General features: G+C 29.3%; 1 protein-coding gene across 1 annotated transcript in view; it reads left to right on the forward strand.

Annotated features, from left to right (window-relative positions):
- The window catches only part of LOC129960287 (cytoplasmic FMR1-interacting protein-like), a 53,637-nt gene that overhangs the window by 14,579 nt on the left and 14,657 nt on the right, over positions 1–24,401 (forward strand). The window contains exons 3-18 of the mRNA XM_056073591.1: positions 3,098–3,313; positions 3,902–4,081; positions 5,815–5,996; positions 6,352–6,682; positions 6,771–6,974; positions 7,178–7,294; positions 8,782–8,859; positions 10,216–10,263; positions 11,411–11,577; positions 12,883–13,030; positions 14,255–14,408; positions 14,620–14,702; positions 20,566–20,639; positions 22,218–22,620; positions 22,773–22,972; positions 23,139–23,373. Coding sequence (XP_055929566.1) covers positions 3,098–3,313; positions 3,902–4,081; positions 5,815–5,996; positions 6,352–6,682; positions 6,771–6,974; positions 7,178–7,294; positions 8,782–8,859; positions 10,216–10,263; positions 11,411–11,577; positions 12,883–13,030; positions 14,255–14,408; positions 14,620–14,702; positions 20,566–20,639; positions 22,218–22,620; positions 22,773–22,972; positions 23,139–23,373 — 2,820 coding nt within the window. The remainder of the gene's footprint in view (positions 1–3,097; positions 3,314–3,901; positions 4,082–5,814; positions 5,997–6,351; positions 6,683–6,770; positions 6,975–7,177; positions 7,295–8,781; positions 8,860–10,215; positions 10,264–11,410; positions 11,578–12,882; positions 13,031–14,254; positions 14,409–14,619; positions 14,703–20,565; positions 20,640–22,217; positions 22,621–22,772; positions 22,973–23,138; positions 23,374–24,401) is intronic.

Genomic DNA, 24,401 nt, shown 5'->3' on the forward strand with positions numbered 1-24,401 from the left:
TCTGAGAGAGGTGAAATTGTATTTTATTTTGCTGATCAAAATTGTATGCTTTTCCAAATCAAAGTATGTTGCTGGAAGGATGAGAGAAAAACCTTTTTATTAAATTCAAAATGAACAGTGCATTTTAAAGGTTGTTTTGTTGAAATTCAATTACCAAATCTAGAAACTAGAAATTCCATTGAAAAAAAAAATGATGCATCACAATTACAGTTACAGTGAAATTTTATTTAGGTGTATAAGGTAAAATTCATAGAATGACCCACCTTCAGAAATTTTGATGTGCAGTTTATTTGTACATGTTTAACCCTTTCATTCCTCAGCTCATTTTAAATTAGGTACCTCAGAATACTGGAATACCTGAGTTTCTCTTTCAAAGGTAAAGAAAATTTCCCACCCCTTTCAAAAATTGAAATGACAGCTTAAGGGGGTATTATGGAGGTACTAAGGGGATATTATGCAAAAGAGGTTTCTACTTAGCTGATGACTGTTAAGCAAATATACGCTGGAGCATCTTTTGAGTTTTCTGAGAAAACCTCCGTATCCCTCAAATCCATCTGGGTGAGCGTCTCTAATGAACAAAGTAAGAACCAGGGTTATTCTATCAATTCCCATTTAACAAAAGAGAAAAGAATTTGTTAGTGATATGCTGTCAACTCAGATGGGCTCTGTAGCTTCATTGAATGGGCATATAAATAATATTTAAAGACATGTGCATTGTTTGCTGTGTCATTCAGATGTAAATACAATTATGGTTAAATTAGAATATTAGTTGCACTATGAATCTGTAGTATAAGAAATGCCTGAATATTTTCCCTTTCCCTTCCTGATAAAACAATGTTTATTTACTTTGAAAAATTGTCTTTTCCCAGGTTAAAATTGTTGGAATGTATAAAATATTATTTTAAGGAATAGTGATAGACTTTATGACAATGATATAAGACTATTTTGTTGCTCTTGAAGTTAAAATTGAAATTTCTAGCTTTTAAAAATGTGTATCATTTTATTAAAATAAAAAATCACTTGTAGAAATAGATTCATCGTTGGTTGTGCAGTCAAACCTCACATAGCGAGCGAAATAAAACATAAAAAAGTAACTCGCTTGATGGGCTATGTTCCGTAGAACAAGTTACAAGAAGATGCCATGCTGTCACTTGCTAGATTGACCTGTATCAATCTGTGTTCACTTGTTTCAAGAGAACCTTTAAATCTGTATGAAAATTTTTTAGCCAGATAGGGGTGTCAGATGCAACTTTGAGGGGTTTGAACAACTGCTTTGGAATCTTAATTGACAAGATTTTATCCTTGGCTAACGTTTTAGGGCCAGAGGTGGATAGCAACAGCATCAATGAGCTGGTGAAAGAATATAGCCAAACTGATTGAAGAATTTACGGGCTTCATTCTTTGTCTCAGTAAAAAGCTATGAAGGACATTTGATCAGGACAGGAAGAAGTAATAGATGTAACAAATCAGCAATATTCCAGTGAAATAAGGGAGGTATTAAAAGCATGGGAAATTATTGCAGCTTGTATTGAGAAGCATCACTGTGATAAAGCAGTAGCTATGTTTGCTACAAACTTATTTAATGGTAATGCTTTGTCTAATTTTCGCCAAATTTTAAAGTGTAGCCAAAACGAATGTCTTTAGATAATTTTCTTCTAAAAAAGGCGCGCATTATCTATACTTATATATATGTGTGTGTGTGTGTGTGTGTGTGTGTGTGTGTGTGTGTGTGTGTGTGTGTGTGTGTGTGTGTGTGTGTGTGTGTGTGTGTGTGTGTGTGTGTGGCCCTCTACAAGCCAGACCGTTTGACCTACAGCTACCAAATTTGGTACATGTGCACCTTGGGTCCCTTTCTTTGAATTTTTAATTAGAATTTTAATTATTAATTAAAAACTAAGTTTCCCGCCAAAAAAATCATTTTCCCCACCATCTAATCAGTAAGGCTTCAGTTTTTCCCCCACGCTACTGAGGCTAGGATTAACATTTTTCGGCCGATTATTTCAGACGATTCTGTTTATTTTCTTAATGTTTTATGCATTTAAATTAAACATTGTTAATTAATCATTCATTCTGAAGTACTTTTGAATTAAAATAAAACAGAATAAAGGAAATTAAAAATTTGTAATCTGCATAGCGTTACCTCAACTGGCGTAGAAAAATTCACGCATTTGCATTACCATAACTGGTGTTGAAAATTCGCGCATGCGCATTGTGTTCTGATTGTTGACAACTATTATCAACGGATTCGGACTTGATTTAAATTATTTTTAGGTTTGTTGCATGCTTTTGTAATTAAATTGTGTTTATGTTAGTTACATATTTTTTGTATATGCTAGTTCTTTTACCTGTTTTCGACCGATTATTTTAAACGATTCTGTTTATTTTCTTAGTGTTTGATGCATTTAAAATTAAACATTGCAGATTAATCCTTTCCACTTTAATTTAAAGCATAAATTCTACGAGAGCTAACAGAAAATTAGAGAGATACATATTACGTTATGACTGAAGTCTTAATAATATTATGAGTAAATTATATGACTATCAAAATTTGAAGTTTTAAAATATTTTGATGAAGTTATTAAAGTAGGAATTGCATAAAATATTTAATTATTAAAATTTTAATGGACATTAAGATTGGCGAACCGGCTTGTCGCCAAAGGCGGCTAGTAAATAATAAATTACATTATTATAAATGTTTGAGTATTTTTTTCATAATGGAATACATTGTCCTGTTTTACAAAGACAGGATGACTTAATGAGTATTCTGCATTACAAGGAAAATTTTGGAATGAATTATGCTTGTTAAGTGATGTTCCACTGTAATAGGTGTATAATTTGGGTTTAAAAAAGGTGTATAAAATTTCAGTCCCTTTGAGTGGCAATTACGGTAATATATATGTATATAATATAATATACCTCATTTCAGAACTTTTAGTAAAAACAGAAGGTTCATTTCTAGAACCTTCCGATTTTATTAATAAATTGAGATATTGGTTTCAGAAAAACTTTTACACAATATATGAATGTTTAAAAGAAAGTCATGTGCAGAACTTTGTTTATATACGAATGCTAATATTTATTTTCTTTTTTTTAATAGGAAAGCATGGCTGCTGAGAAAGTGACATTGTCAGATGCCCTTTCTAATGTTGATGTATTAGATGAGCTTCCATTGCCTGATCAACAACCTTGCATAGAAGCTGAACCTTGTAGTATTGTATACCATGCAAATTTTGACACAAATTTTGAGGATAGAAATGCCTTTGTTACTGGCGTTGCAAAGTACATCGAAGAAGCTACTGTACATTCTGAATTGGTAATTTGATTTGAAAGCAGGGGTTCTTTTGATTAAATATGTCATTTAAAATTATTAAACTATAATTTCAGTTCTCTGTATTTATTCTAAAAATATATTTCTGTATGATATGATTGAAGGATTTTTGTTTGTGCTTTAATTTATATTGATATTAATAGATAAAATCCAAAAATGCTGATTTTTATATTTAGATATTTGCTTTGAATTAGCTGTTTAAAATGTGATGATAAATTCATTTCTTGATTGCTTAAAACTTATTCTGTCAACTACCTGGAGATTATATATATATTGGCAAGCAAGGATTTCAATAGTTTGAGTTTTTTAATAGATTTCTTAAATAAATTAATTTTAACATTTTATTATCTGTTAATAAATATCAGATTGTCTGTGATTTGATGGAATTTATATTAAGTCATACCTACTATACAAGTGGAATCAAATTTAAATTTCATTTCTTTATATTGCCAGCTATATACCTTTTACTGCATTTTAGGTGGTTGTCATTTAATTATAATTAAAAGTATAAATAATTATGTCAGAAAAGGGCAAAAGTCATGATAACATTTTTTGTGTTTTCTGTTTGCACAGAATGAAATGTTGGAAGAAGGCGAAGAGTATGCAATCATGCTGTACACATGGCGATGCTGCTCTCGGGCAATTCCGCAGCCAAAGTCTAATGAGCAACCAAATCGGGTGGAGATTTATGAAAAAACTGTGGAGGTTCTAGCTCCTGAAGTTAATAAGCTTCTTAACTTCATGTATTTTCAAGTTAGTACTTTTTTGTGGTGGAATGTAATGTTTCAAAGTATTTGTCATGTGTAATGCATATTTATTTTAGCATTTAAACACTATGATGAACTGGGAGTTATTAAATGTTATCATATATTATTTGTATATAATAATATATCATCAGTATATTATTTGTTCATACCTGTTTCATATCATAGAGATTAAATTAGATGCTCCTCCATGTTTTCTTTTGTTTTTTAAGACTATACAGCACACTAATTTTGACAAAAGTAACATTTATTTTACGTGTTTTTTTATGGCCTATATGTTTGGAAAACTTGATTCCAAATTTTATATCTGGATAGTTCTAAAGGTATCTGTTTAGTTTTCAGTATTGTCGGTCCCATAATTTAACAGTTGAGGAAACATGGTTAGTTATCATTTTAAAGCATTTTTCCATTCTTAATTACTTAAGGATATTTTTGATAAATCGTTTCCTTAAGTGCAATAGTTGTTATTTTTCATTATTTAAATCATTTATATCCTTATCTTTTTTGAATTTCCACTAATACCTGTCGGATGTCCACAAAAAGAACTTTTTTTAGATCAATATTAGTTTTTACGAAAAGTTTTCTTTGCTTTGAAGCTTTGTAATAATTTTATGAAATTCTTATAAGCGATTTAATTATATTTTATTGATTCTTATTTGTTTTCCTACTGAGAAAATAGTAAGAACTAAACGGTCTCAAATTAGTAAGACACATAATATTTTGAAGAAATGGCAGATTAATGGGAACAGTAATTCTGGAAATCAGTCTTATGCAGATGTTAATACGAGACTTCAGAATGCAAGTGTTTTGAATGCAGGTATTGTGGATAAAATTGAAGATAACTCTCTTGAATTAAACCTTATTCTGGATAGCAAGAAAATCAATGAAAAATATCGAGCTTTCTAAATTGCACTGCTTTTAAAACTGTGAAGAAATTAGATGTTGTTCTGTATAAAGCTTTAATTTTTAATTGCCCTTTTTGTTATTATTATTATTTATAAGTGTATTGTGCTTAAAACTTCTATGAAAGTATTAAGTATAGCTTAAGCTTAATAATCTGTCATTGTTACAACGAGTGTTATTGACATTTTGCAAAAGCATAATATTTTGAATTAGATGAAATATATATTCAATGGTATTGAGTTAAAAGAGTGTTCCTGCTTATTTTTTAAATTGGAAGTAACATATTAAAAATTAGAACTCTTCTAACATGATTAGTTTTATTTTTATTGATCCAAATTTTTCCATTCCCTAAGGCTGTTTAAGATAGAGGCTTGACATTTTTGTTGAATTTCGTATGTACCTACTATAAGAATTAATATGGATTTAGGTTTGTGAATTTTAGGTTTTTGAAAAAATTATCAAAAGCCAATATTTATGAATTGTCATTGTTTTCAGTTTTAACTGCCAAAAATAATTATTAAAATTTAGCAAAAAATCAGATTTTCAGTTCCATGCTAATTTTTGTTTCCCAGTAATCCATGAATTATAAGAGTTTTAAGAAACTTCAACAACTTCGTTTTTAAAATAATGGTATTTGTTAACTGACTTTTTTTGGTCAGAATCAATTTAATAATATGATTTACAGAAACATTAATAAATAGATAATTGCTTTTAATATTGCTCTGATCTTTTTTGATAAAGCTACTTTGTAACCTTAAGTATATATTTTTTAAAATTCTATGTATTTTGAAGATAATTATGATGCTTTTTTTAATTTAGAGAAGGGCTATAGAAAGATTCAGTACTGAAGTGAAAAGGCTGTGCCATGCTGAAAAAAGGAAGGACTTTGTTTCTGAAGCATATCTTCTGACCCTTGGGAAATTCATAAATATGTTTGCTGTGTTAGATGAGTTGAAGTCCATAAAATCCAGTTTAAAAAATGATTATGCTACATACCGAAGGTAATTTATTTATATTTACTTTGATTCATTAATTTTATTCTGTATGTTTTTGTGTGCATTAATGTAGCCTTTTATAGCATTTTATATTGTTGGTAATTCAAGAAGAATTATGCTATTGATTTATTATTTCATGTGTTAAAGTTTGAATTTTTCTCATGTTTTTGATTATTAATTTTGTAAGATTGTGCGGGTTTTAAATCTTTAAACTGGCTGTACATTTATATATCTTTTATTTTGTTATTTAATGAAATTTCTTTTAGTTTTATGAGAAATTTTTATCGATTTCTTTTGTCTTGTACAATAATATGTTTTTGATGTGTTAGTTATTGACTATTTTATGATTGTACTCTTTCAGAGCTGCTCAATTTCTAAAAGTTATGTCAGATTCACAAGCTTTACAAGAATCCCAGAATCTTTCAATGTTTTTGGCTACACAAAATAAAATTCGTGACACACTAAAAGAAAATCTTGAAAAAATTCCTGGTTATGAAGAGTTGCTGGCTGATGTGATAAATATAGCTGTTCAGATGTTTGAATATAAGATGTATTTACTTCCAAGTGAAAAACATATGCTGGTGAAAGTAATGGGATTTGGGCTTTTTTTGATTGATGGGGAGATATCCAACATTAATAAAATGGACCAAAAAAAGCGAGTAAATATTGCAAAAATCGATAAAATTTTCAAGGTTTGTATTTTTCTTTTTTCATGCCTTTTGTGATTGAATTATATTATAATGGATTAAATTTTCTGTACTTCTACCCTCTCTCCCTTAGCAATTGGAAATGGTCCCACTATTTGGAGACATGCAGATTGCCCCCTTTAATTACATAAAACGGAGTCCACATTATGACCAGTCTCGTTGGCCTTTGGCTAGTTCAAGCTCTCCAAGTCCACAATCAGATTTGCTTCAGTACCTCCCTACCATTCGGGATGAATATGTAAGATACATCAGTGAATTAGCAAGACACAATAATGAGGTATTTAAAGTGTTTTATTTATGTATTCTGTTTTCATTTTATTGTATTAATTTTAGATTATCTTTTTATATGTGTTGATGGTTATTTAAAAAGAAAAGTCACTGTAACTACAATGATTGATACAAATATAAGTTACTTTTAAAAACAATCCTATAAAATGATTAATTAACATTTTTATTTAATTTAAATATGCTTTCTTTCAGGTTACAACAACAGTTAAAGAGACACCACGCACTGATGTAGAAAATAAGGAGCTAACAGAATTATGTCTTAGGGGTTTACAATTACTTTGCGACTGGAGTACTCATGTTACTGAATTAGTATGCTTTTATTCCCATCAAAATTTATTGCACTTTTTAGTACAGTGTATATATTGATGCCTTTATGAAAATGTACATAAATATCTGCTTTGATTTGAAACTTCAATGCATGCACCATCTTTTTTCTTTTTTGCTGTGTTACTTAATTGGGAACTTTAAAAGTTATAATTTGGCATTAATTTTCACTTGTTAATCTTGATTATTCAAGAATGCTTTTGATGATATTGTAAAATAAAAAAAGTTAATATTCTCATTTGTTTATGATTATTTGCATAAGGGGGAATATTTATTTGAATGGGAAATTTTAAAAAAATTTGGTAGAATTTCATTACCTTGTAATTTTATAATGGTTAGTCCAAATCTCATGCATATAAATGTTTTCATATTATATAGAGCATTATTCAAGTGAGTTCCATTACTCAATTTTATAACTTCAGAATGCTATTTTTTAAGCTTAATGTACTTCTTTTTTCTTACTTCTAGCACTTCTATTGCCGATATGATTTAATAAATTTTATGGGAATTATGTTGATGGTTGTTTAGTTTTCTGAGAAATGGCTAATGTGAAGATAAATATGTGATAGATAATCCCTTTACTGACGGCATCTTGAAAGATAGCTATTAGTGAAGCAACCAGACGAAGTTAATTCTTTATTCTTCCCAAATAACTTGGCTTTCGAAAGAAATTATCTATCAATATTAAAAAACATATAAGACATAAGGAATCTCTACCCTTACATAGCAGTCGGTTGTAAAGATTTCTATAGTGCAATAATAAATGAGTAACCAACAGCTGCAACAGCATTTTTATATCATTTGTAATTCCTCCGGTAATGACAGATAAATACTGATTTAAGATTTTTGGAAACATTATAGATAAAATTTGTCTTTTGCTTTTGTAAAAGTGTAGATGACCTCTTTCCAAAATGACCGATTCATTTGATCTGTGATCTCTGAAATGTTATATGAATTGAATTTAATAATGAACTGATATGAATTTTACTCTTGATGCAGACATCAGTAAGAGTATATATTAGATATTTTTTTTTTTTTCGCATTTATCAGAGGTATTTTTCTTGAAATTTTCTACTGTACCTAATTGACATTACGGATATATAGGCAGGGTGGAAGTACTTTCTTTATAATTAGTTTCCTTGTAAATGTACGGAAATATGATTACCCAATGGTAAATGTAGTTAATCAATTTAATCCAACATAGGACTATTTTTATTTGGTGTAACCATATAAAAATTGGAATTTTGCATTTTTTTTAAAATTTACTCTTCAGCAATTTTTAGTCAGTCTCCTAAATACTCTGTACATTTTTTAAGCAACTTTGTAGTTTAATATATATCTATGATCAGTATTTATTAAATTCAAAGTCCATGTTTTTATGAGAATCATTTTTGTTGTATAATTTTCAATTGATTCTTTCTAAGTAACCACTTTAGTTTGTTTTGTGTAATCCATTTTATCTTTGCAAATAGTATTCTTGGAAGCTCATGCATCCTACTGACCATCACCAAAATAAAGAGTGTCCTCAGGAAGCTGAAGAATATGAAAGAGTATGTTCATTAAGAGTATTAATAGAACCTTATTTTAGAGCATAAGATCATTTTTAAATACAATTGCACGTTTCTAAATTACCTTGCCTTCCATTTTTGTGATCAAATGTTTTAAACTGTCGACAATTTTAAACAGGCCCATAAATAACTATTATATATATTCAATATATTGATAGTGATTGTTATGCTAACAGAAAAGAAATATGAAGAACAATCAAACCAAAATATTCAACCTTTTGAAATTAGTTGTATTATTCAGGGATTTGATTATTTCGCAGAATCTCGGTTTTCCACTTTTTTTTTTGATTTCTCATCTTTTTTTTAATTTTTAAGAAATGTGCATTTCATTTGTATAAAAAGAACTAACATTAAAGATAAAACAGACAAATTTTTGTAAAAGGAATTCAGTTGCAATGAACTTCATAGCAGAGGTTCTTATCAAAAGAAGAGTGTTTATATCAAACGATCATATCAAAGAAAGCTGCAAAGAAAATGTCTAGCGGAGCTGCCAAATTGTAGAGAATTATTCATCTTAAAAAAAAAAAAAACGTGAGGCATATGTCTTAAGAATTTCTTCCAGATATGAATTTTCTACTCAAAATGAAGCTGCTTATATCAATGTGACTGATTCCAAAAAGCACTATGAAAGGCCTATCGAGTCATGTCATTGAATGACCTGTTTAAAGAAAAGCTGTAATGTGTTCAAAATTTGCCATAAAGGTTCATTGGTCGTTAAAGAAATGCTAGCTAAAATTTGCCAATGAGGTATGCTTACAATAAAATACTGTCTTTCCCCTCATATTTGTTCTATATATAGTTTAATTTGTGCTGGACAATATTTTTCTTAAAGTGTTAAGGAAATATATATATTATTATTTTCTTACTTTTATAAATATTTTGGAATGCTATAAATAGCAATTAGACTAAATTTTTTTCTGTATATTAACTAGTTACTGTATACTTTTTGCATATTTTTTTTATTCATGCATTGTTAGGTGTTGCTTTTTAGATTTCCTCTATTTTGCCTTTTGGTCAATCACGTCCCTGATTATCTGACTATTCATGAAAAAGGATAAATAATATGTATAGCTATAATCTTGGTAAAAAAAAATTAAGCCAGCTTTTAATTAATTAACATTAAATCTGACCTTTCAAATATATGCACCCAATAATTTGGATTATGCCTGAAATATTTATTTTCCAATGCAATAAAAAACATCTTCATCAAACATATCAGATATGTTTTTCATCGAAAACTGTTTCTCTTATATTTACAAAATTTTCTGTTTAGTTTAGGTTTCTATTTAAAAAGGAAGTAATTACTTCCAATTGTTAATTGATCATCCTTTCTTCTAGGCCACTAGATACAACTATAGTGATGAAGAAAAGTTTGGTCTTATTGAGGTAAAAAACTCAAATTGGTTTCTTGTCTTTCTTATAAGTGAAATATTTTTGTTGGAGTTATTTAAATTTCAAAACTTATTACTTTCCTAGGAATAATCAGATTTGCTAGATATTGGTAATACCTGAAAATCATTATTTAGACGTTAAAAAAATCACTGTAAATCAGCTATATTGTTTAACATTTTCTTCTGTCTTGTGAAAAAAGAAAATATTTGTATTTGTTATCATATGGTTTATCCTAACAGTACATCATTAAGCCTGCATTTTGTTCTTTATTTTGCCAGTAATGCACACTGATAAATTTAACGAATTCACTTTAAATATATGCTTGACTGCTTTGTGTTGTATAATTATACTAGGATAAGTATCAATAATACCCACTTCTCAAGCAATTCTCTAGAAATTCTCTTTTCTTTCAAGTAATAATTGGATAACTAGGCAACAATTAGATAGTGATGTTAATTAGAAATATTTAAAAATTTGCTGTCTGTGAGAATTTGCAACAATTTTGAACTTAAAATGTGCGAGCATTTTTAATGCAGCTGATTCAATGTGTGAAAATTATAAAAAGGGCATAGCCTTAAAATATACTCTTATATTCTTTTCTTAGCAACAACTGATCTAATAAGCTCATTTTTTTACTGTCCAATGTATTATTTATTTATCAATAAGAAAGTGGCTAATATTTGCATAATTTAATTTAGTTAAAATAACAGAAATACTTTGGAAGTATTTTCTTGAAATATCAGTTGCTGCTAATCAAAATTAACTGGGATAACAAAGGAATTAATATTCACATGAAAGTATTTTAGTTGGTTATATTTTGATATATTCAATGTATCATTGACTACAAACTTTAAAATAATCCATAGCATATAAATTGGGAGAAAATATAAGAAATTTTTAATGTTAGAAAATATTGTGTGAAGCGGGGATGAAAGAAAACTACAACAAATTTTCTTTTGTCGATTCCGAATTTAATATTTATTCTTTTTGAAATTTCTTTTTTTAAAATGAAAGTTTAAATATTTAAGAGTTTGAAAATAAAATGAAGATTTCTTCTTGTTGCCTTTAAGAAGTATACTTTTCTATAAAATTGCTTCTTCCATGTCTTTATTTTGTTAATTACTAAAAATAAATTTTTTAGGTAATAGCCATGATAAAAGGACTTCAGCTTCTCATGTCTCGCATGGAAACAGTTTTTACAGATTCCATAAGAAGACATGTATATGCTGAGCTTCAAGAATTTGTTCAAGTAACTCTACGAGAACCGCTAAGAAAAGCTGTAAAAAACAAGAAAGATTTAATTAGAAGGTATTTTAATTTTCCATATTTTTATTTATATTTGCTTCTACTTTATATATATTTGTGTCTTGTTTATTATGTATATTTATAATTCATTTTTGTCTAATTGATTGAGTCTTACTATTTCATCTTGCATCCTATGTCAGTAAATGCTATACTGCAGTCTTTGCTATTAGAAAAATGGGAATTGTTAATGTCAGAGAAATTAAATTTTCCTGTAATGGGGGAAAAAAGAGAGAGAAAGCGCGCTTTTACATATACATATAACACCCTATGCCAGGCATTGAAACATATTTTTTCACTTTCTCTGTTTTAAGATAAAAAGTAAATACATTAACCAGCAATCTAATAATATTGGCCTGTCATAGTGAATAATTTAAGACATCATTAAAAGGAATATGTAAAAGCAAAATAATAATTTTTTCTTTAAAAATAGGATAGTCATTTTTTAGTGTTTTTTAGCTGACATATCATGTTAACTGCATATATGAACACTTCAAGTAAGAGATTTGACGATTGAATTGCACCCCAAATCCTTTTAAAGGGTATATTCTTTCCTTTTCATGTGGAAAAATTATTAAATGCCTTATAATAGTTTTATATTCAAATAATCATGCTTTGTGATGTTAATTGAAAGAGTTTTTTGCTTTGTATTTGTTAACTTGTACTAGAGAATATAATTCTCAAGTAGGCAATGCAAAAATCCTAGTGTAAAGATCACAACTGACATTTGTTAGTAAAAGCTAGTCAATTTGCATGCAATAATGCCAGTCATATTTGCTAAACTAACTTTCCTTTAAAAAAAAAATTACATCTTAATGTTTATGCCTCTTAGATAATCATTTTAATTTTATAAATTATGATCTAAAATGAGATCATAACCAAATGAGAAAAAATAACGAATCAATATTAGTGAGAAATATGCTATTTTTGAATTGATTTTAATAATAAATCATAGAAGAAGGAAAATTTTTAATGATTATTCTGTGACTTTCTTTACTATTCACTTTTTTGTATGTTATTGTGTTGTTTACCAGCATCATTTGCTCATAGAAGTTGAAAATTATTTTATTTACGAAATTATTTTAATGTTAAAAGTAGGTGTTTCATGTGTTTTGTCTTCTGTTGTTGTAATGAAGAAATTAAATCGGGCTGAAAACATTTTTTAAATTCTGAAATGCAAATGGGACTTGTGGGGGAAATGCTTATTATGATAAAAATCCAGACATTCCAGTTTTCTGACAATCTCCAGGTTCTATTTCTTTCCCATCTCCAGCATAATTTTTCAAATCATATTATGTTTGGCTTTTCTAGCATAATTTTGTCGGTCCGTGAAACCTGTGCTGACTGGTTAAGAGGTACTGAGCCTGATGAGGATCCTGCTTTGAAAGGGAAAAAGGACCCCGAGAATGGTTTTGAAATTAAAGTGCCAAGACGTAATGTGGGACCTTCAAGCACTCAAGTAATTTAATTACATATATTCATAAGATGAACTGTTAGCATTATTACAATTATTCATGATTACTTAATATGCACATGTAATTCATTGCATATTATTTGAGACTTACAATGTTTTTTTAATCAGTTTTTAAATGTTCATTGTTTGTTTCTCTGAAAATTTCCATGTTTCAAATTTAACAATATTGCCTTTTATAGTATTGAAGGACTCACTAATTATGTGTTTTTAAACATGAACTGTACTTATATTTTAAATCTTTGATGACTGGCATTTCTCTCCGGAAATGGTATCCAGTTAAGCATTTCTGAGAGAAAACTAGTGATTGAGAAAAACGTCTTTTTTCTTTCTCATAAACCTTTGTATCATTATTTTATTAATCTCATCTTTATCTTGAAAACGTCTACTTTTGACTTGCTTGACTACTTTTTAAATAACTAACAGAAAATAATATTTTAAATTTTTTCTTGGAAAATTCTCTACCTACCGTATTGAAAAAATGGTGATTTAGTTTGAGTGAATATGTTGCAAAATTGTACAATTATTATCAAACAAAATATTCCGAATGGTTTGACTTTAAACAAAAATATATTTTAATAGATTATTCTATAAATGTTTTTTTTTTTTTTTAAATTTTAGATTCAATTTTATTTATAACTAGTGGATACCTAATTAACATCATAGTTGTTAAATGAATGTTACATTACTTTGAAAAAAATCCTTCCATTTCGTCATTGCTTTTAGTTTTAAGCTTTTAACTTTTGATTTATTGCTATCTTTAAAAAAAAAAAAAAAAAAAAAAAACACTGTTGATTCTTAATTTAACAGCATGTCAGAAATTCAGTTTTTCATGTATTGAACTTTTAAGACAATGTAAGAAATGGATTATAATTGGTTTTTCTTGTAATTATGTGTGCATATTTTTTTAAGTTTGTGAACATGTATTCAGGTGTGTTTTTTTAAAAATTCATTTCTGTTAACATTTTATGATTTGTGAGTAATTGTATCTGAACCAAATTTCTTAACAATATAATTGATCCATATCTGTATTAATGTCGTTATAATGTACTTTCCATGACTGATGCATATTGTAGCAATTTATGACTTGAAATGCTGATAATAATTCTTTGGGCGATAAATAAGAACAAAAATTTTATACCTTGATTTGTATGTGTGTCTGATTTGTAATATCTTTATAAATATTAAAAGTAAATTTGTATATATTTTCAGTTATATATGGTGAGAACAATGTTGGAGTCTCTGATTGCTGATAAAAGTGGTGGTAAAAGAACTCTTAGGAAAGATATTGATGGTCCATATCTTATAGCTATAGATAATTTTCATAAAAGCTCTTTCTATTGGAATTATTTACTAAATTTTAGCCGTGAGTATTTTGTTTCCTTGATATTAGATGTGATCTTGATCTTTATTAATATTGAATATGTAATTACCATTTCCTTTATTTTGTAAAATATTCTTACAGTTGTCTTTTTATATGGATTATATATTTTAAATTATCCACAACTTGTGAAAGAAGCTATTTTTACAAATCATGGAATTATTTTCGAAAATAGAAGTGTAAAAATGTTTTTCAGAAACCTTGCAGGAATGCTGTGATCTATCACAATTATGGTATCGAGAATTTTATTTAGAAATTACCATGGGCAAAAGAATACAGGTAAAATTTACTTTTTCTCTCTCTTGTATAACTTTGCTAGTATAGAGGGTGGTTATAATTAAACTTCCCTATAAATAGCATCCTACAACGCAAACGGGTGAACGGATTGCTACGAAATTTGATATATGCTAACAATAAGATGTGCTCAAGGAATTTCGATTTTTTTTTTTTTTTTGTTCGAAAATGTCCTCAGAGGGTGCCTTTTCCGGAAAAGCATTAAATTTAACACAATAAACGAAAAATACGAAATATAGAAACAATATTAACTATCCAGAACAAGAATTATTAGTAATAAAATGTAAAACCAAGAACAGCTGTCAGTTCTAGGTGGGGGGGGGGAGTCGAGATTTGCAGGCTTGCGAAGAGGAAGCTTTATGCAAAACGGGTTAGGGTTATGAAACGTTTGCAGACGTTGTCATGTTTTATGTCGATGCTTCCGGCTTTAATCGTGACGGTATCTTTAGTTTAGTCGACCAATGTCTACTAAAGTTATCCGGGTCATGATTAAGAGATGTGAAACGACGGGGACAATAGGAATTCAACCTGGAAGAGGCCGTAAACCTGTCCCACCGGTACATGTTGATGCCTTCAAGACAGTTGTTGTCGCACAAATTTTGCAGGCGAATGAGGGTAGTCACATGGAGCACCTTTCCGTACATCGTCCTGGAGATAATTAACAACTGCTTCTCTTGTGTAATTTCGTTCTAATCTGTTCTTGTTTCTGCAAACTGAACTGCGTCCCCCCCCCCCTCAAACAGCGTACTGTTATTTTTTCCTTATCTATATTTAATGTGGTTCGATGGCAAGGTGATCAGAAACTAGTCGATAAATATTAATATTGTTTCTGTATTCCGTTTTGGTCGTTTAATGTGTTAATGTTTTTTCCAGAAAAGGCGCCCTCTGGTGGACATTTTGGAACTAAAAAATTTAATTCCATAAGCGCGCTTCGTGTTTAGACTATATACCAACTTTCGTTGCAATCCGTTCACCTGTTTGCGTTGTAGAATGCTGTTTATAGGGGAAGTTTAATTATAACCATATGCATATATTGTAAGTGTGATAAAACCTAATGAACTGAAAGCTGTGCTGTAATCTTATATTCATAGCAATTGGCTGTTTTATATTTTATTATTTATATTTTAATTAATTTGCTGAAATAAAAGCGAAAAATTAAAATAACATATAAAAATACCCTTTTTTAATTTTATTATTCATTGCTGCCCCCCCCCATAAAATTTATCGACTAGAACTTCTCTTGTTTTGCACATAGTATTCATGTAAGAATCCTTAACATTGTGCGATAGATTAGACAATACTCTCTTGAATGCTTTTTTATTACATCATAACTATATGGCGTGCTGAAACAAACTTATGTATTAACATAAGTCAATCGTTTTCGAATATATGGCAACTTTAATAGTGTGAGGAATCTTAAATTTTTGTCAAATATTTGTGAGCTTATGCAAGCTAATTGCCTTTGCAATATTTTTACAGAATATTGACTTGTTTATGCTAAAGCTAGGAATATTACTGAAAATTTTATTTATGAACTTCTCAGAAATTGGAGAGTTTTTTGGGGGGCGGGGGGGACTAAACCTTTTATTTCACTGTTATCTGTCGTATAGTTGTAAAAAAAAATTAACGCCTCTGTAATTTTGTTGTTTAATATCGCCTCTTCACACAATTAATGTCAATAGGAATGGCTTAAGGGGGCAGTGGACTCTTTTAGGCATTTTTGTGAATTTTTCACTTAGAGTTATGAAATTTTTTAGGTATATGTATTAAATTATAAATAAGTTAAATTTCTTTTTTTTAAAAATTGTAACAAAATATTATTTTTTAAAAATTAAAAGATGTATAGTTTTTTTTTAATTTTAAAATATTCCAGATGACTTAGTTTTTTATTTTTCTAATTTTATTTTACTAATTAAATGCTTATTTTTTAGAAATATTTTTATCCACGCTTACTGAATTTTCATAAGAATTTTATATTTTTCAGAACTAAAATTGACTTTTAACTATCTAAAAAAACCTCTTGAAATATAAAATGCATACTTTATTTTTTTAATGTTTCACAGAAATCTTTATTATTCAACTCTATTTAATTGCTTCAATAAATTAAGACACCTGCAACATTCCAAAGATATTTAAATCTAATTACAATATCATTTTGTGGAAAGTAATTAAAATATACTCTTTTAATTTTGGCCTTTGAAATATTCACTTTATAGAACAATATATCTTATAACACTATTTTAATTGAATATAAGCATATATTTTTGTGAGGAAACGATAAAAATAAAATTTCACGTTTCTGTGGATTTTTGCTGATTTCAAAGTCCACTGTCCCCTTAAAAGGACAAGTTTGTGTAGGTAGGCAAATTAGTTAACCGATTAAATTGATATACACTGAAGAGCCACACATTATGACCACCTACTCAGTAACGCGTTTCACTACTTTTGGCCCGAAAAATAGCTGTAACTCGCCTTGGCATGGATACCTCAAGCCCTTGGCAGATGACTGGAAACAGGTTGTACCATATGTCTAAATAGCGGTCATGCAAATTCGAGATATTCCGATATGGTATTTGTTCTCTGTGCTGCTTTTCCATGAAATCCCAAATGTGCTCTATCGGATTAGGATCCCGCGAGTTGAGTGACCAGGACATTAATTGGAATTCATCGTTATGCTTCTCGAATCACTTCGACAGTGTCCGAGCGTTGGAATATGGAGCGTTCTTCTACTGGAAGATTTCATTTCCAGTTAAGAAGACAGACGCCATGTAAGGGTGCAACTGATTCATAATTAGGTTCAGATAGTCCATAGCTTTCATGGTCTGTTCTATCAGAACTACGGTTCCCGCAGCCGTGTATGAGAACGTCCCCAAAAGCATAGTACTGGCGCCATCGGCCTGTGTATGACCAGCTGTACACGCTGAGAGCAACTGTTTGTCTGGAAGATGGTACTCTGACATGATCATCGATGCAGTGAATGAGAAATCATCATTCATCTTACCAGGCAATTTTCTTCCACTTATTCATAGTCCAGTCTTTCTTTCAATCGTTTTCTTCATAGCTGATGTTTTCACTTAGTTGTGTTGGACTTCCTTTCCCCCTCTCCTCTCTGTTAAGTATACGCTTTTTGTCAGGATTTTCTGAGAGTTATTCTATTTCTATTTGATTATCTGCAACTTGCATGGAATGTTTGGGATAGTTTTAAATTGGGCATTGGCCAAGAACCATAATTTCTTCTTTTGCGACCTTTATCTGCATATCTTTTACCTTGTTTAATTCGTCATAATTTTGGGTTGTGTTTTCCTGGTTATTTATTTGCATTTGTTGTATGGCACCATTAAATGGAGCTATAATTTCTCTCTAATATGGAAAGTGTTGTCGTTGTTGCAGATAGCTACAGATGTCCTGACTGTTGTATCTATGGTAGTTGGCAGTTTGGTAAAATGCAGGGAGCTTAGTTCCTTCTTTTTATTATTGCTATATTCTGCTCTCCATTGATATTCCTTTATCCATTTTTCATAATCTCTGAAAGTGCCTCGGTTCCAACTCCTCGTTTTTAAAGCTGTCTCAGAGTCACTTATTTCTATTAAATTGCTTAAGATTCCTACATCTTTGTATGATATTTTCCATAACTTTGCTAGATAAAATAAAGAGCTGCCGGTTGGTCGCCGGCTTGAGAGTGAACTCTCAGAACGTCTCCCTCCATCCATTGCTGGAGGCAGAATATGTGCTGATTGATTCCTTACCTTTTCCAGCAGCAGTTAAATGCCATTCCCACTTAATTACGTGCCCTCCTTATCATCCAGACGAGTTCATTAAAAATTCTGATAATAATCCGGATAGTCATAATGTTTTGGTTCTTCAATGTAGCTAATTAACTAAAGTCTTGAATGTTTTACATTGTGGAAATCGGGATTTGTCAATAATTCAATCCAATAGTTCTTTTCATGTATGTCTTTCAAATTTCGTTCTGAAATTCGCGGTAGTTCTAATTTTGTTTGCTGAAAACTCCGCCCAAAAAGATCCAACCCACCAGGGACGTATATTAAGCAAAACTTTTTTTTTTCCCCCTTCTCATTTTTGTGTACGGGAATTTCGGTAGAGGAAACAATATTATTCAGATTTATCTTTAATATGAGTATGATCTTCAAAATTTCAATATTTATTATTGTTTTGACTATAAATATTGAGGCATTTCCTTTAAAATCACTTTACCATTCAGCCTTTATAATTGATCCCACTTAAGGAATTACCTGACATCTTAATCTTTATGGCGAATGGAATAGCTTCATTAATTTTTTTATTTTTTTAACTTGCTGATAGGTGAGATACCTATACAGTAAAGACATTTTAAGCATATGAAATTATCGATGTTTATTATAAGGACGGGATTTTACATTCATGCGGGAACGATTGTTAATCAGGAGATTTATTAAGTTTCATGGATTTTATATTCAGGTGTAAACGACTGTTAATCAGGTAGATGTATTAAGCTTCATAGAATTTTTTTTAAAAAAATAATAACAAAAATATTATTCATGAGACTTTATAAGTCATTTTTCAAAACATTATAACTCTCGAAAATATCATAAAATTTTATTAAGAGGTTTATGAAAGATCGATTCAGAAAAGAAAGAAAAAAAACTATAGTTTTAATTGAAAAATTTAAAGATAGTTGATTAATTCAGTTTGTTGATTGAAATAAACTTGCCTTTTCGAGTCAATTCCATCGACACCAATATTGTGTGAAGATGAGAATAAAGTTATAGAGGTGTTTCTCCCCCCCCCCCTCTCCGTCCCTTTTTTTTTTTTTTTTTCTTTCTTTTTTTGACAGCTACAATGAAAATACTTTTTTAAAAAAAAAAAATTGTAATAGGAGATTGAACTTGAATGTAAATAATATTGGATATATAGCAGCAAATATTGTTACCCCCCAGAATGCCCAAAGAAACTTGACTGACTGTCAAAATACTAATATTTATTAAATTTAAAATTTCTTTCAACATTGGTTATTAATATACTTTAGTCAAAATTAAAAACGAAAAAAGGTACTGTCATCAAACCGTAAAAGTATACTGTTATTGAACTCTTTTATTTATCTATTCACGTTATTTATCATTCAGTAATTAAATATTTGTCTTTTGGCTTTAATGGACCAGATTTGGGAAAGCCATCTTTAAAGAATTTTCTTTTGAATAAAGGTCTGCTAAATAAAATTGAAAACCATATATGATTATTGAAAGCAACTTCTCAGTTATGTGCTTTGCAGATAATGACTATTTATATTGTCTATTTTGTATAGTAAATATAACAAAGAGAAGGACGTGTGAGAGTCATTTCGTAATTTCAAACATATTTTTTTAAGAAGTAATATATAAAATATTAAGACTCGTTTTGATTTTTTTTATTCTGTTCATTTCCTTTCTGGAACATGTCTTTCACGTTTTAATGATATTGCTTTTGCTGTCTTTCAATTTTGTTTGTATAACTATTTGGGGTATTATTAGAAAATTGTCAGTTTAAAAAGTTTGTGGGAAAAAAATAATTTATATTCATAAGATAATAAAGAAGAATTAGATAATTCATTTAGCTTAGTGAGAGTTAAATTCCATCATTCGGTGAATTAACGAAATGTTTGATGTAATTTTGTTTGTAGACATTTTGACATCTGCCATCTTAATCGCATGAAAATTTTCTATGCAATGCCTTTTCTTTTCATATTTTTGAAAATATTAGGATACAGATTTTACATTCATTTTGTGCAATGTTGGGAGAAGGGATTAATTATTATTACATTAAATTTCATTTATTTTATATTAAATGCTGAATTGTATATAAATATTTGTAGTTCCCAATTGAAATGTCATTGCCATGGATTCTAACTGATCATATTTTAAAAACAAAAGCATCATCCATGATGGAGTAAGTACTGTTTAAACGTATTGACTTTGCTTTAATTTATTTTTCATTGTTTAAAACATACCCTTAACAAATTTTATTCTTATTATTATTTTGTTTATTTATGCATGTAACTTTCTCAGCATTTTGAAAATTCAGTTACTGCAGTATTTATCATGATGAAAAAGGATTGAAACTGCACTGTTCACTTAGGTAGAAGATATAGTGCGTGTGAACCCTTTGGTACATTTGATGACTGAGACTCATCATGCACTTGTTTTGCATGACGAGTCATATTCATAATTTAAGTTATGAATTACAAATCTTAATTCGTAATTCAAACTTTACAAAATCAAACATGTATGTTCTTGTTTATGGCAAGAGTGCCTGGTATCAGTTATTAGAGGATGTTTCTGTACACTTCTAATTGATGTGTTTTATCATTTCGCTCAAATAAATGAATTCATACACAAAATGTATTGTCTTTATTCTGCATATTAGCAAATTGAATCCTTTTCAAGCACTAGAATTTTTCAAATAAATCTATACTCAAGTTGTTAAGTAAGCACTTTCAGTACTATATAACAGTAGAATTTTTGTTTGCAGGGGCCAATTTTAATTCAAATTAATACCCACTGAGTAAGTGGAGTATCTGTATTTATAATGTTTTTTTTTTTTCAATATTAACGAATTTTTGATTTTTTTTGAAGTAGAACACTACTGTCTTTATTGTGTTACAAATGTATTATAATATTTTTTTTTACAAAGCATGTCATTTATTTTTAAACTCAAAACCCATGCTAATCTTCATATATTAGCTACTATTAAAAGCAAAAACTTGCATGCAGCTTAGAATTTGTGGTTAGTTTAAAAATAATAAAGATAGAAATTTTCTATTAGATTTTCATGCTAAATAAAGAATTCAAGGAAGTTTAAAAGTTCCGGAGTTTAAAAAGCACTGTTTCAAATAATTCTGTGATCTTCAATATTTTAAAGGCTAGTATGCTTTAAATTAAATTTTGTTTCAGGTAAAGTTGAAATATTGCACAGTAATAATAGTGCAAAAAATGTGCTGGCAAATAAGCCTTTAAGATAATGTTAATGATTAATATGTAGAAATATGCAGTTACTGTTTCATATTAATTTCAAATCTTAGTTGTTTTAAAGTACTCTATTGCAGCTATTTTGATTAAATTCCATAGATTCATGGTAAGGTTACCTCTCTTTATATAATCCATTTTATCATATTAATCCTAAATTAATTCTTTACCATGTTTATTGAAATGCAGCTAAGCTGATCATAATACCTTCTTTTAGTGAGTTTTGCAATCAGAACAGGATAAAATATACATATCTAACCATTAAGAAAGCTATTAGTGAGTATCAACTATTAGAGTACCTAATAGTACAGAGCTTGACATATGCTATCTTTTTTAAGTCATAAAAAAAGTTAAATTTTTCAAGCTTATAACAATTGATAATCAAGTTGTAATGTTTCTGAGCCTTAAAAGAAATTACTAGGTCAAGCAATGTTATGTTTTCTTATGTTTATGTAATCAATCTTATTAACTTCTTATGCTATGCTTAACATATTTTTTCCAGATGTGTCCTTTATCCTCTAGACCTGTATAATGACAGTGCTTATTATGCATTGACGAAGTTTAAAAAGCAATTCCTTTATGATGAAGTGGAAGCTGAAGTCAATCTCTGTTTTGATCAGTTCGTATATAAATTAAGTGAACAAATATTTGCTTATTATAAACATTTAGCTGGTAGTATCCTTTTGGATAAACGCTTCCGTGCAGAATGTGCTAGTTATGGAACATGTTTTCACTATCCTCCTGCAAATCGTTATGAAACCCTTTTAAAGCAAAGACATGTTCAGCTACTTGGTAGATCAATCGATTTAAATAGACTGATAGCCCAACGAGTGAATGCTGCCCTACAAAAATCTTTGGATTTAGCTATTAGTCGCTTTGAGGCTGGAGACATCACTGGAATTGCAGTAAGTGATGCACTTTATTGAAAATTTTTGAAACCTTATTATTAGTGTATGAAAATGTTAATATGTAATATAATGTTTTATTGTTAATGCAACTTTTAAATTTTGATTGAAATTCAGAAACTTTATTTTACCATATTGTATTATTATTTCAGGAGCTTGAAGGACTTATCAATGTGACAAAATTAGCTCATAAACTGCTTGGAAAGTATATCACTTTAGATGATTTTGATGCAATGTTGCATGAAGCAAACCATAATGTTTTTGCTCCATATGGACGCATCTGTCTTCATGTCTTCTGGGAGTTAAATTTTGACTTTTTGCCAAATTACTGTTATAATGCTGCTACTAACAGGTACATCTTTTAGATATTATGTGCTGATTAATTTTAATTTGGGAAAATAAAAAACTTTATTGTGTCATGTTGAAATTTTTATAAGGTTGCCATGTTGTGCTTTGATTAAATCGTTTGCTTTATTATTCCATGAGTTAAAGTGTCATGAATTACTTTATTTTCAAAGGTTTGTGAAGGTTAAAGATATAACCTTCACATCACCTGTGGCACGTGATAAGCCTCCAGCAGCTCAACCTCAATATTTTTTTGGAACAAAGGCACTAAATGTTGCAAACAGCACAATATATGGAATGTATAGTGGTTTTGTGGGACCACAGCATTTTAGATCAATTTGCCGCTTGCTAGGGTATGAAGGAATTGCTGTGGTTATGGAAGAATTGTTGAAGATTGTGAAAAGCTTGGTATGTAGTAATTAAACTTGGTATATAATAGTTATATAGTGATAATAACGTCTTTCATTTAAAAATGTAAGTAATTGAAGTGATAAACAACGGTTTTCTAAAGGTGTATATTTTGAAATCAAATTTTGATTTATAGGATAAAAGTATTTGCTAATATCTCGTCATTCATCAGTAGGGTTGTCACGCCACTGAAAGAACCTGGAAAACGCGGGAAATTTAAAAATCGTGTAAAAAAAATCGGAAAAATTGAAAATTTTCATAAAAACCGTGAAAATACAGAGAATTTCAAGTTTCATAGCCCCCCCCCCATTTAAACATGCCGATTGCAATAATAAAATATCGTAGTTAGCGCTTACAAAAACAAAACAATACCATTTGCGAATATGTAATACGGAGACTCGTATCTATTTTATTCTCTCTTACTTTTTTTCTGTATATATCAGTCCAGTTTCGGTTTATGAGACATTTATTATTTTTCTATGAGATTTCCGAATTACAGCTAATGAGCATGTGCGGGACTTCTGTAACTGTGTGAAAGGTTAGAATGCATTTTTCTGTCGATAATAGTAGTATTCAGTCTGCGGAAGCAGCGCATTGGTTTACTGCACGTTTGGTGTAATATTTGAGAAATTATTCAGAGTAAATTAGTGAATTTTTTAAAACAATGAGCTTCTCAAAATCCGTATTTAATACGAATTGGACTTCTGATTTTGATGAATGGGTTCGAAAAGTCCCGCAAAATCCATTTGTTGCGGGACTGCTCGCTTTGTAAGAATATAATAAGCCGAATATTATATGGGAAAACAGGCACTTATTAGTAACGCCAAAAAAGGGAAACAAAATGACGTGCCTGCTCAAAAAAATCATAATTAATATTAGATTTTGTATTTAAAAGGAACGAAGAAAGTGATATGTCATATCCGGAAACGTCAAATTTAATGTCCAAAAATATACCGATTTCGAACTTTTTAGTTTAAGAACAAGTTGTAGTTTAGTATTTTGTAACGCTGAATTTTTATGGGCATTAA

The sequence above is a fragment of the Argiope bruennichi genome, chromosome X2, assembly GCF_947563725.1.
Source record: "Argiope bruennichi chromosome X2, qqArgBrue1.1, whole genome shotgun sequence".
In the NCBI taxonomy this organism is placed as follows: Eukaryota; Metazoa; Arthropoda; class Arachnida; order Araneae; family Araneidae; genus Argiope; species Argiope bruennichi.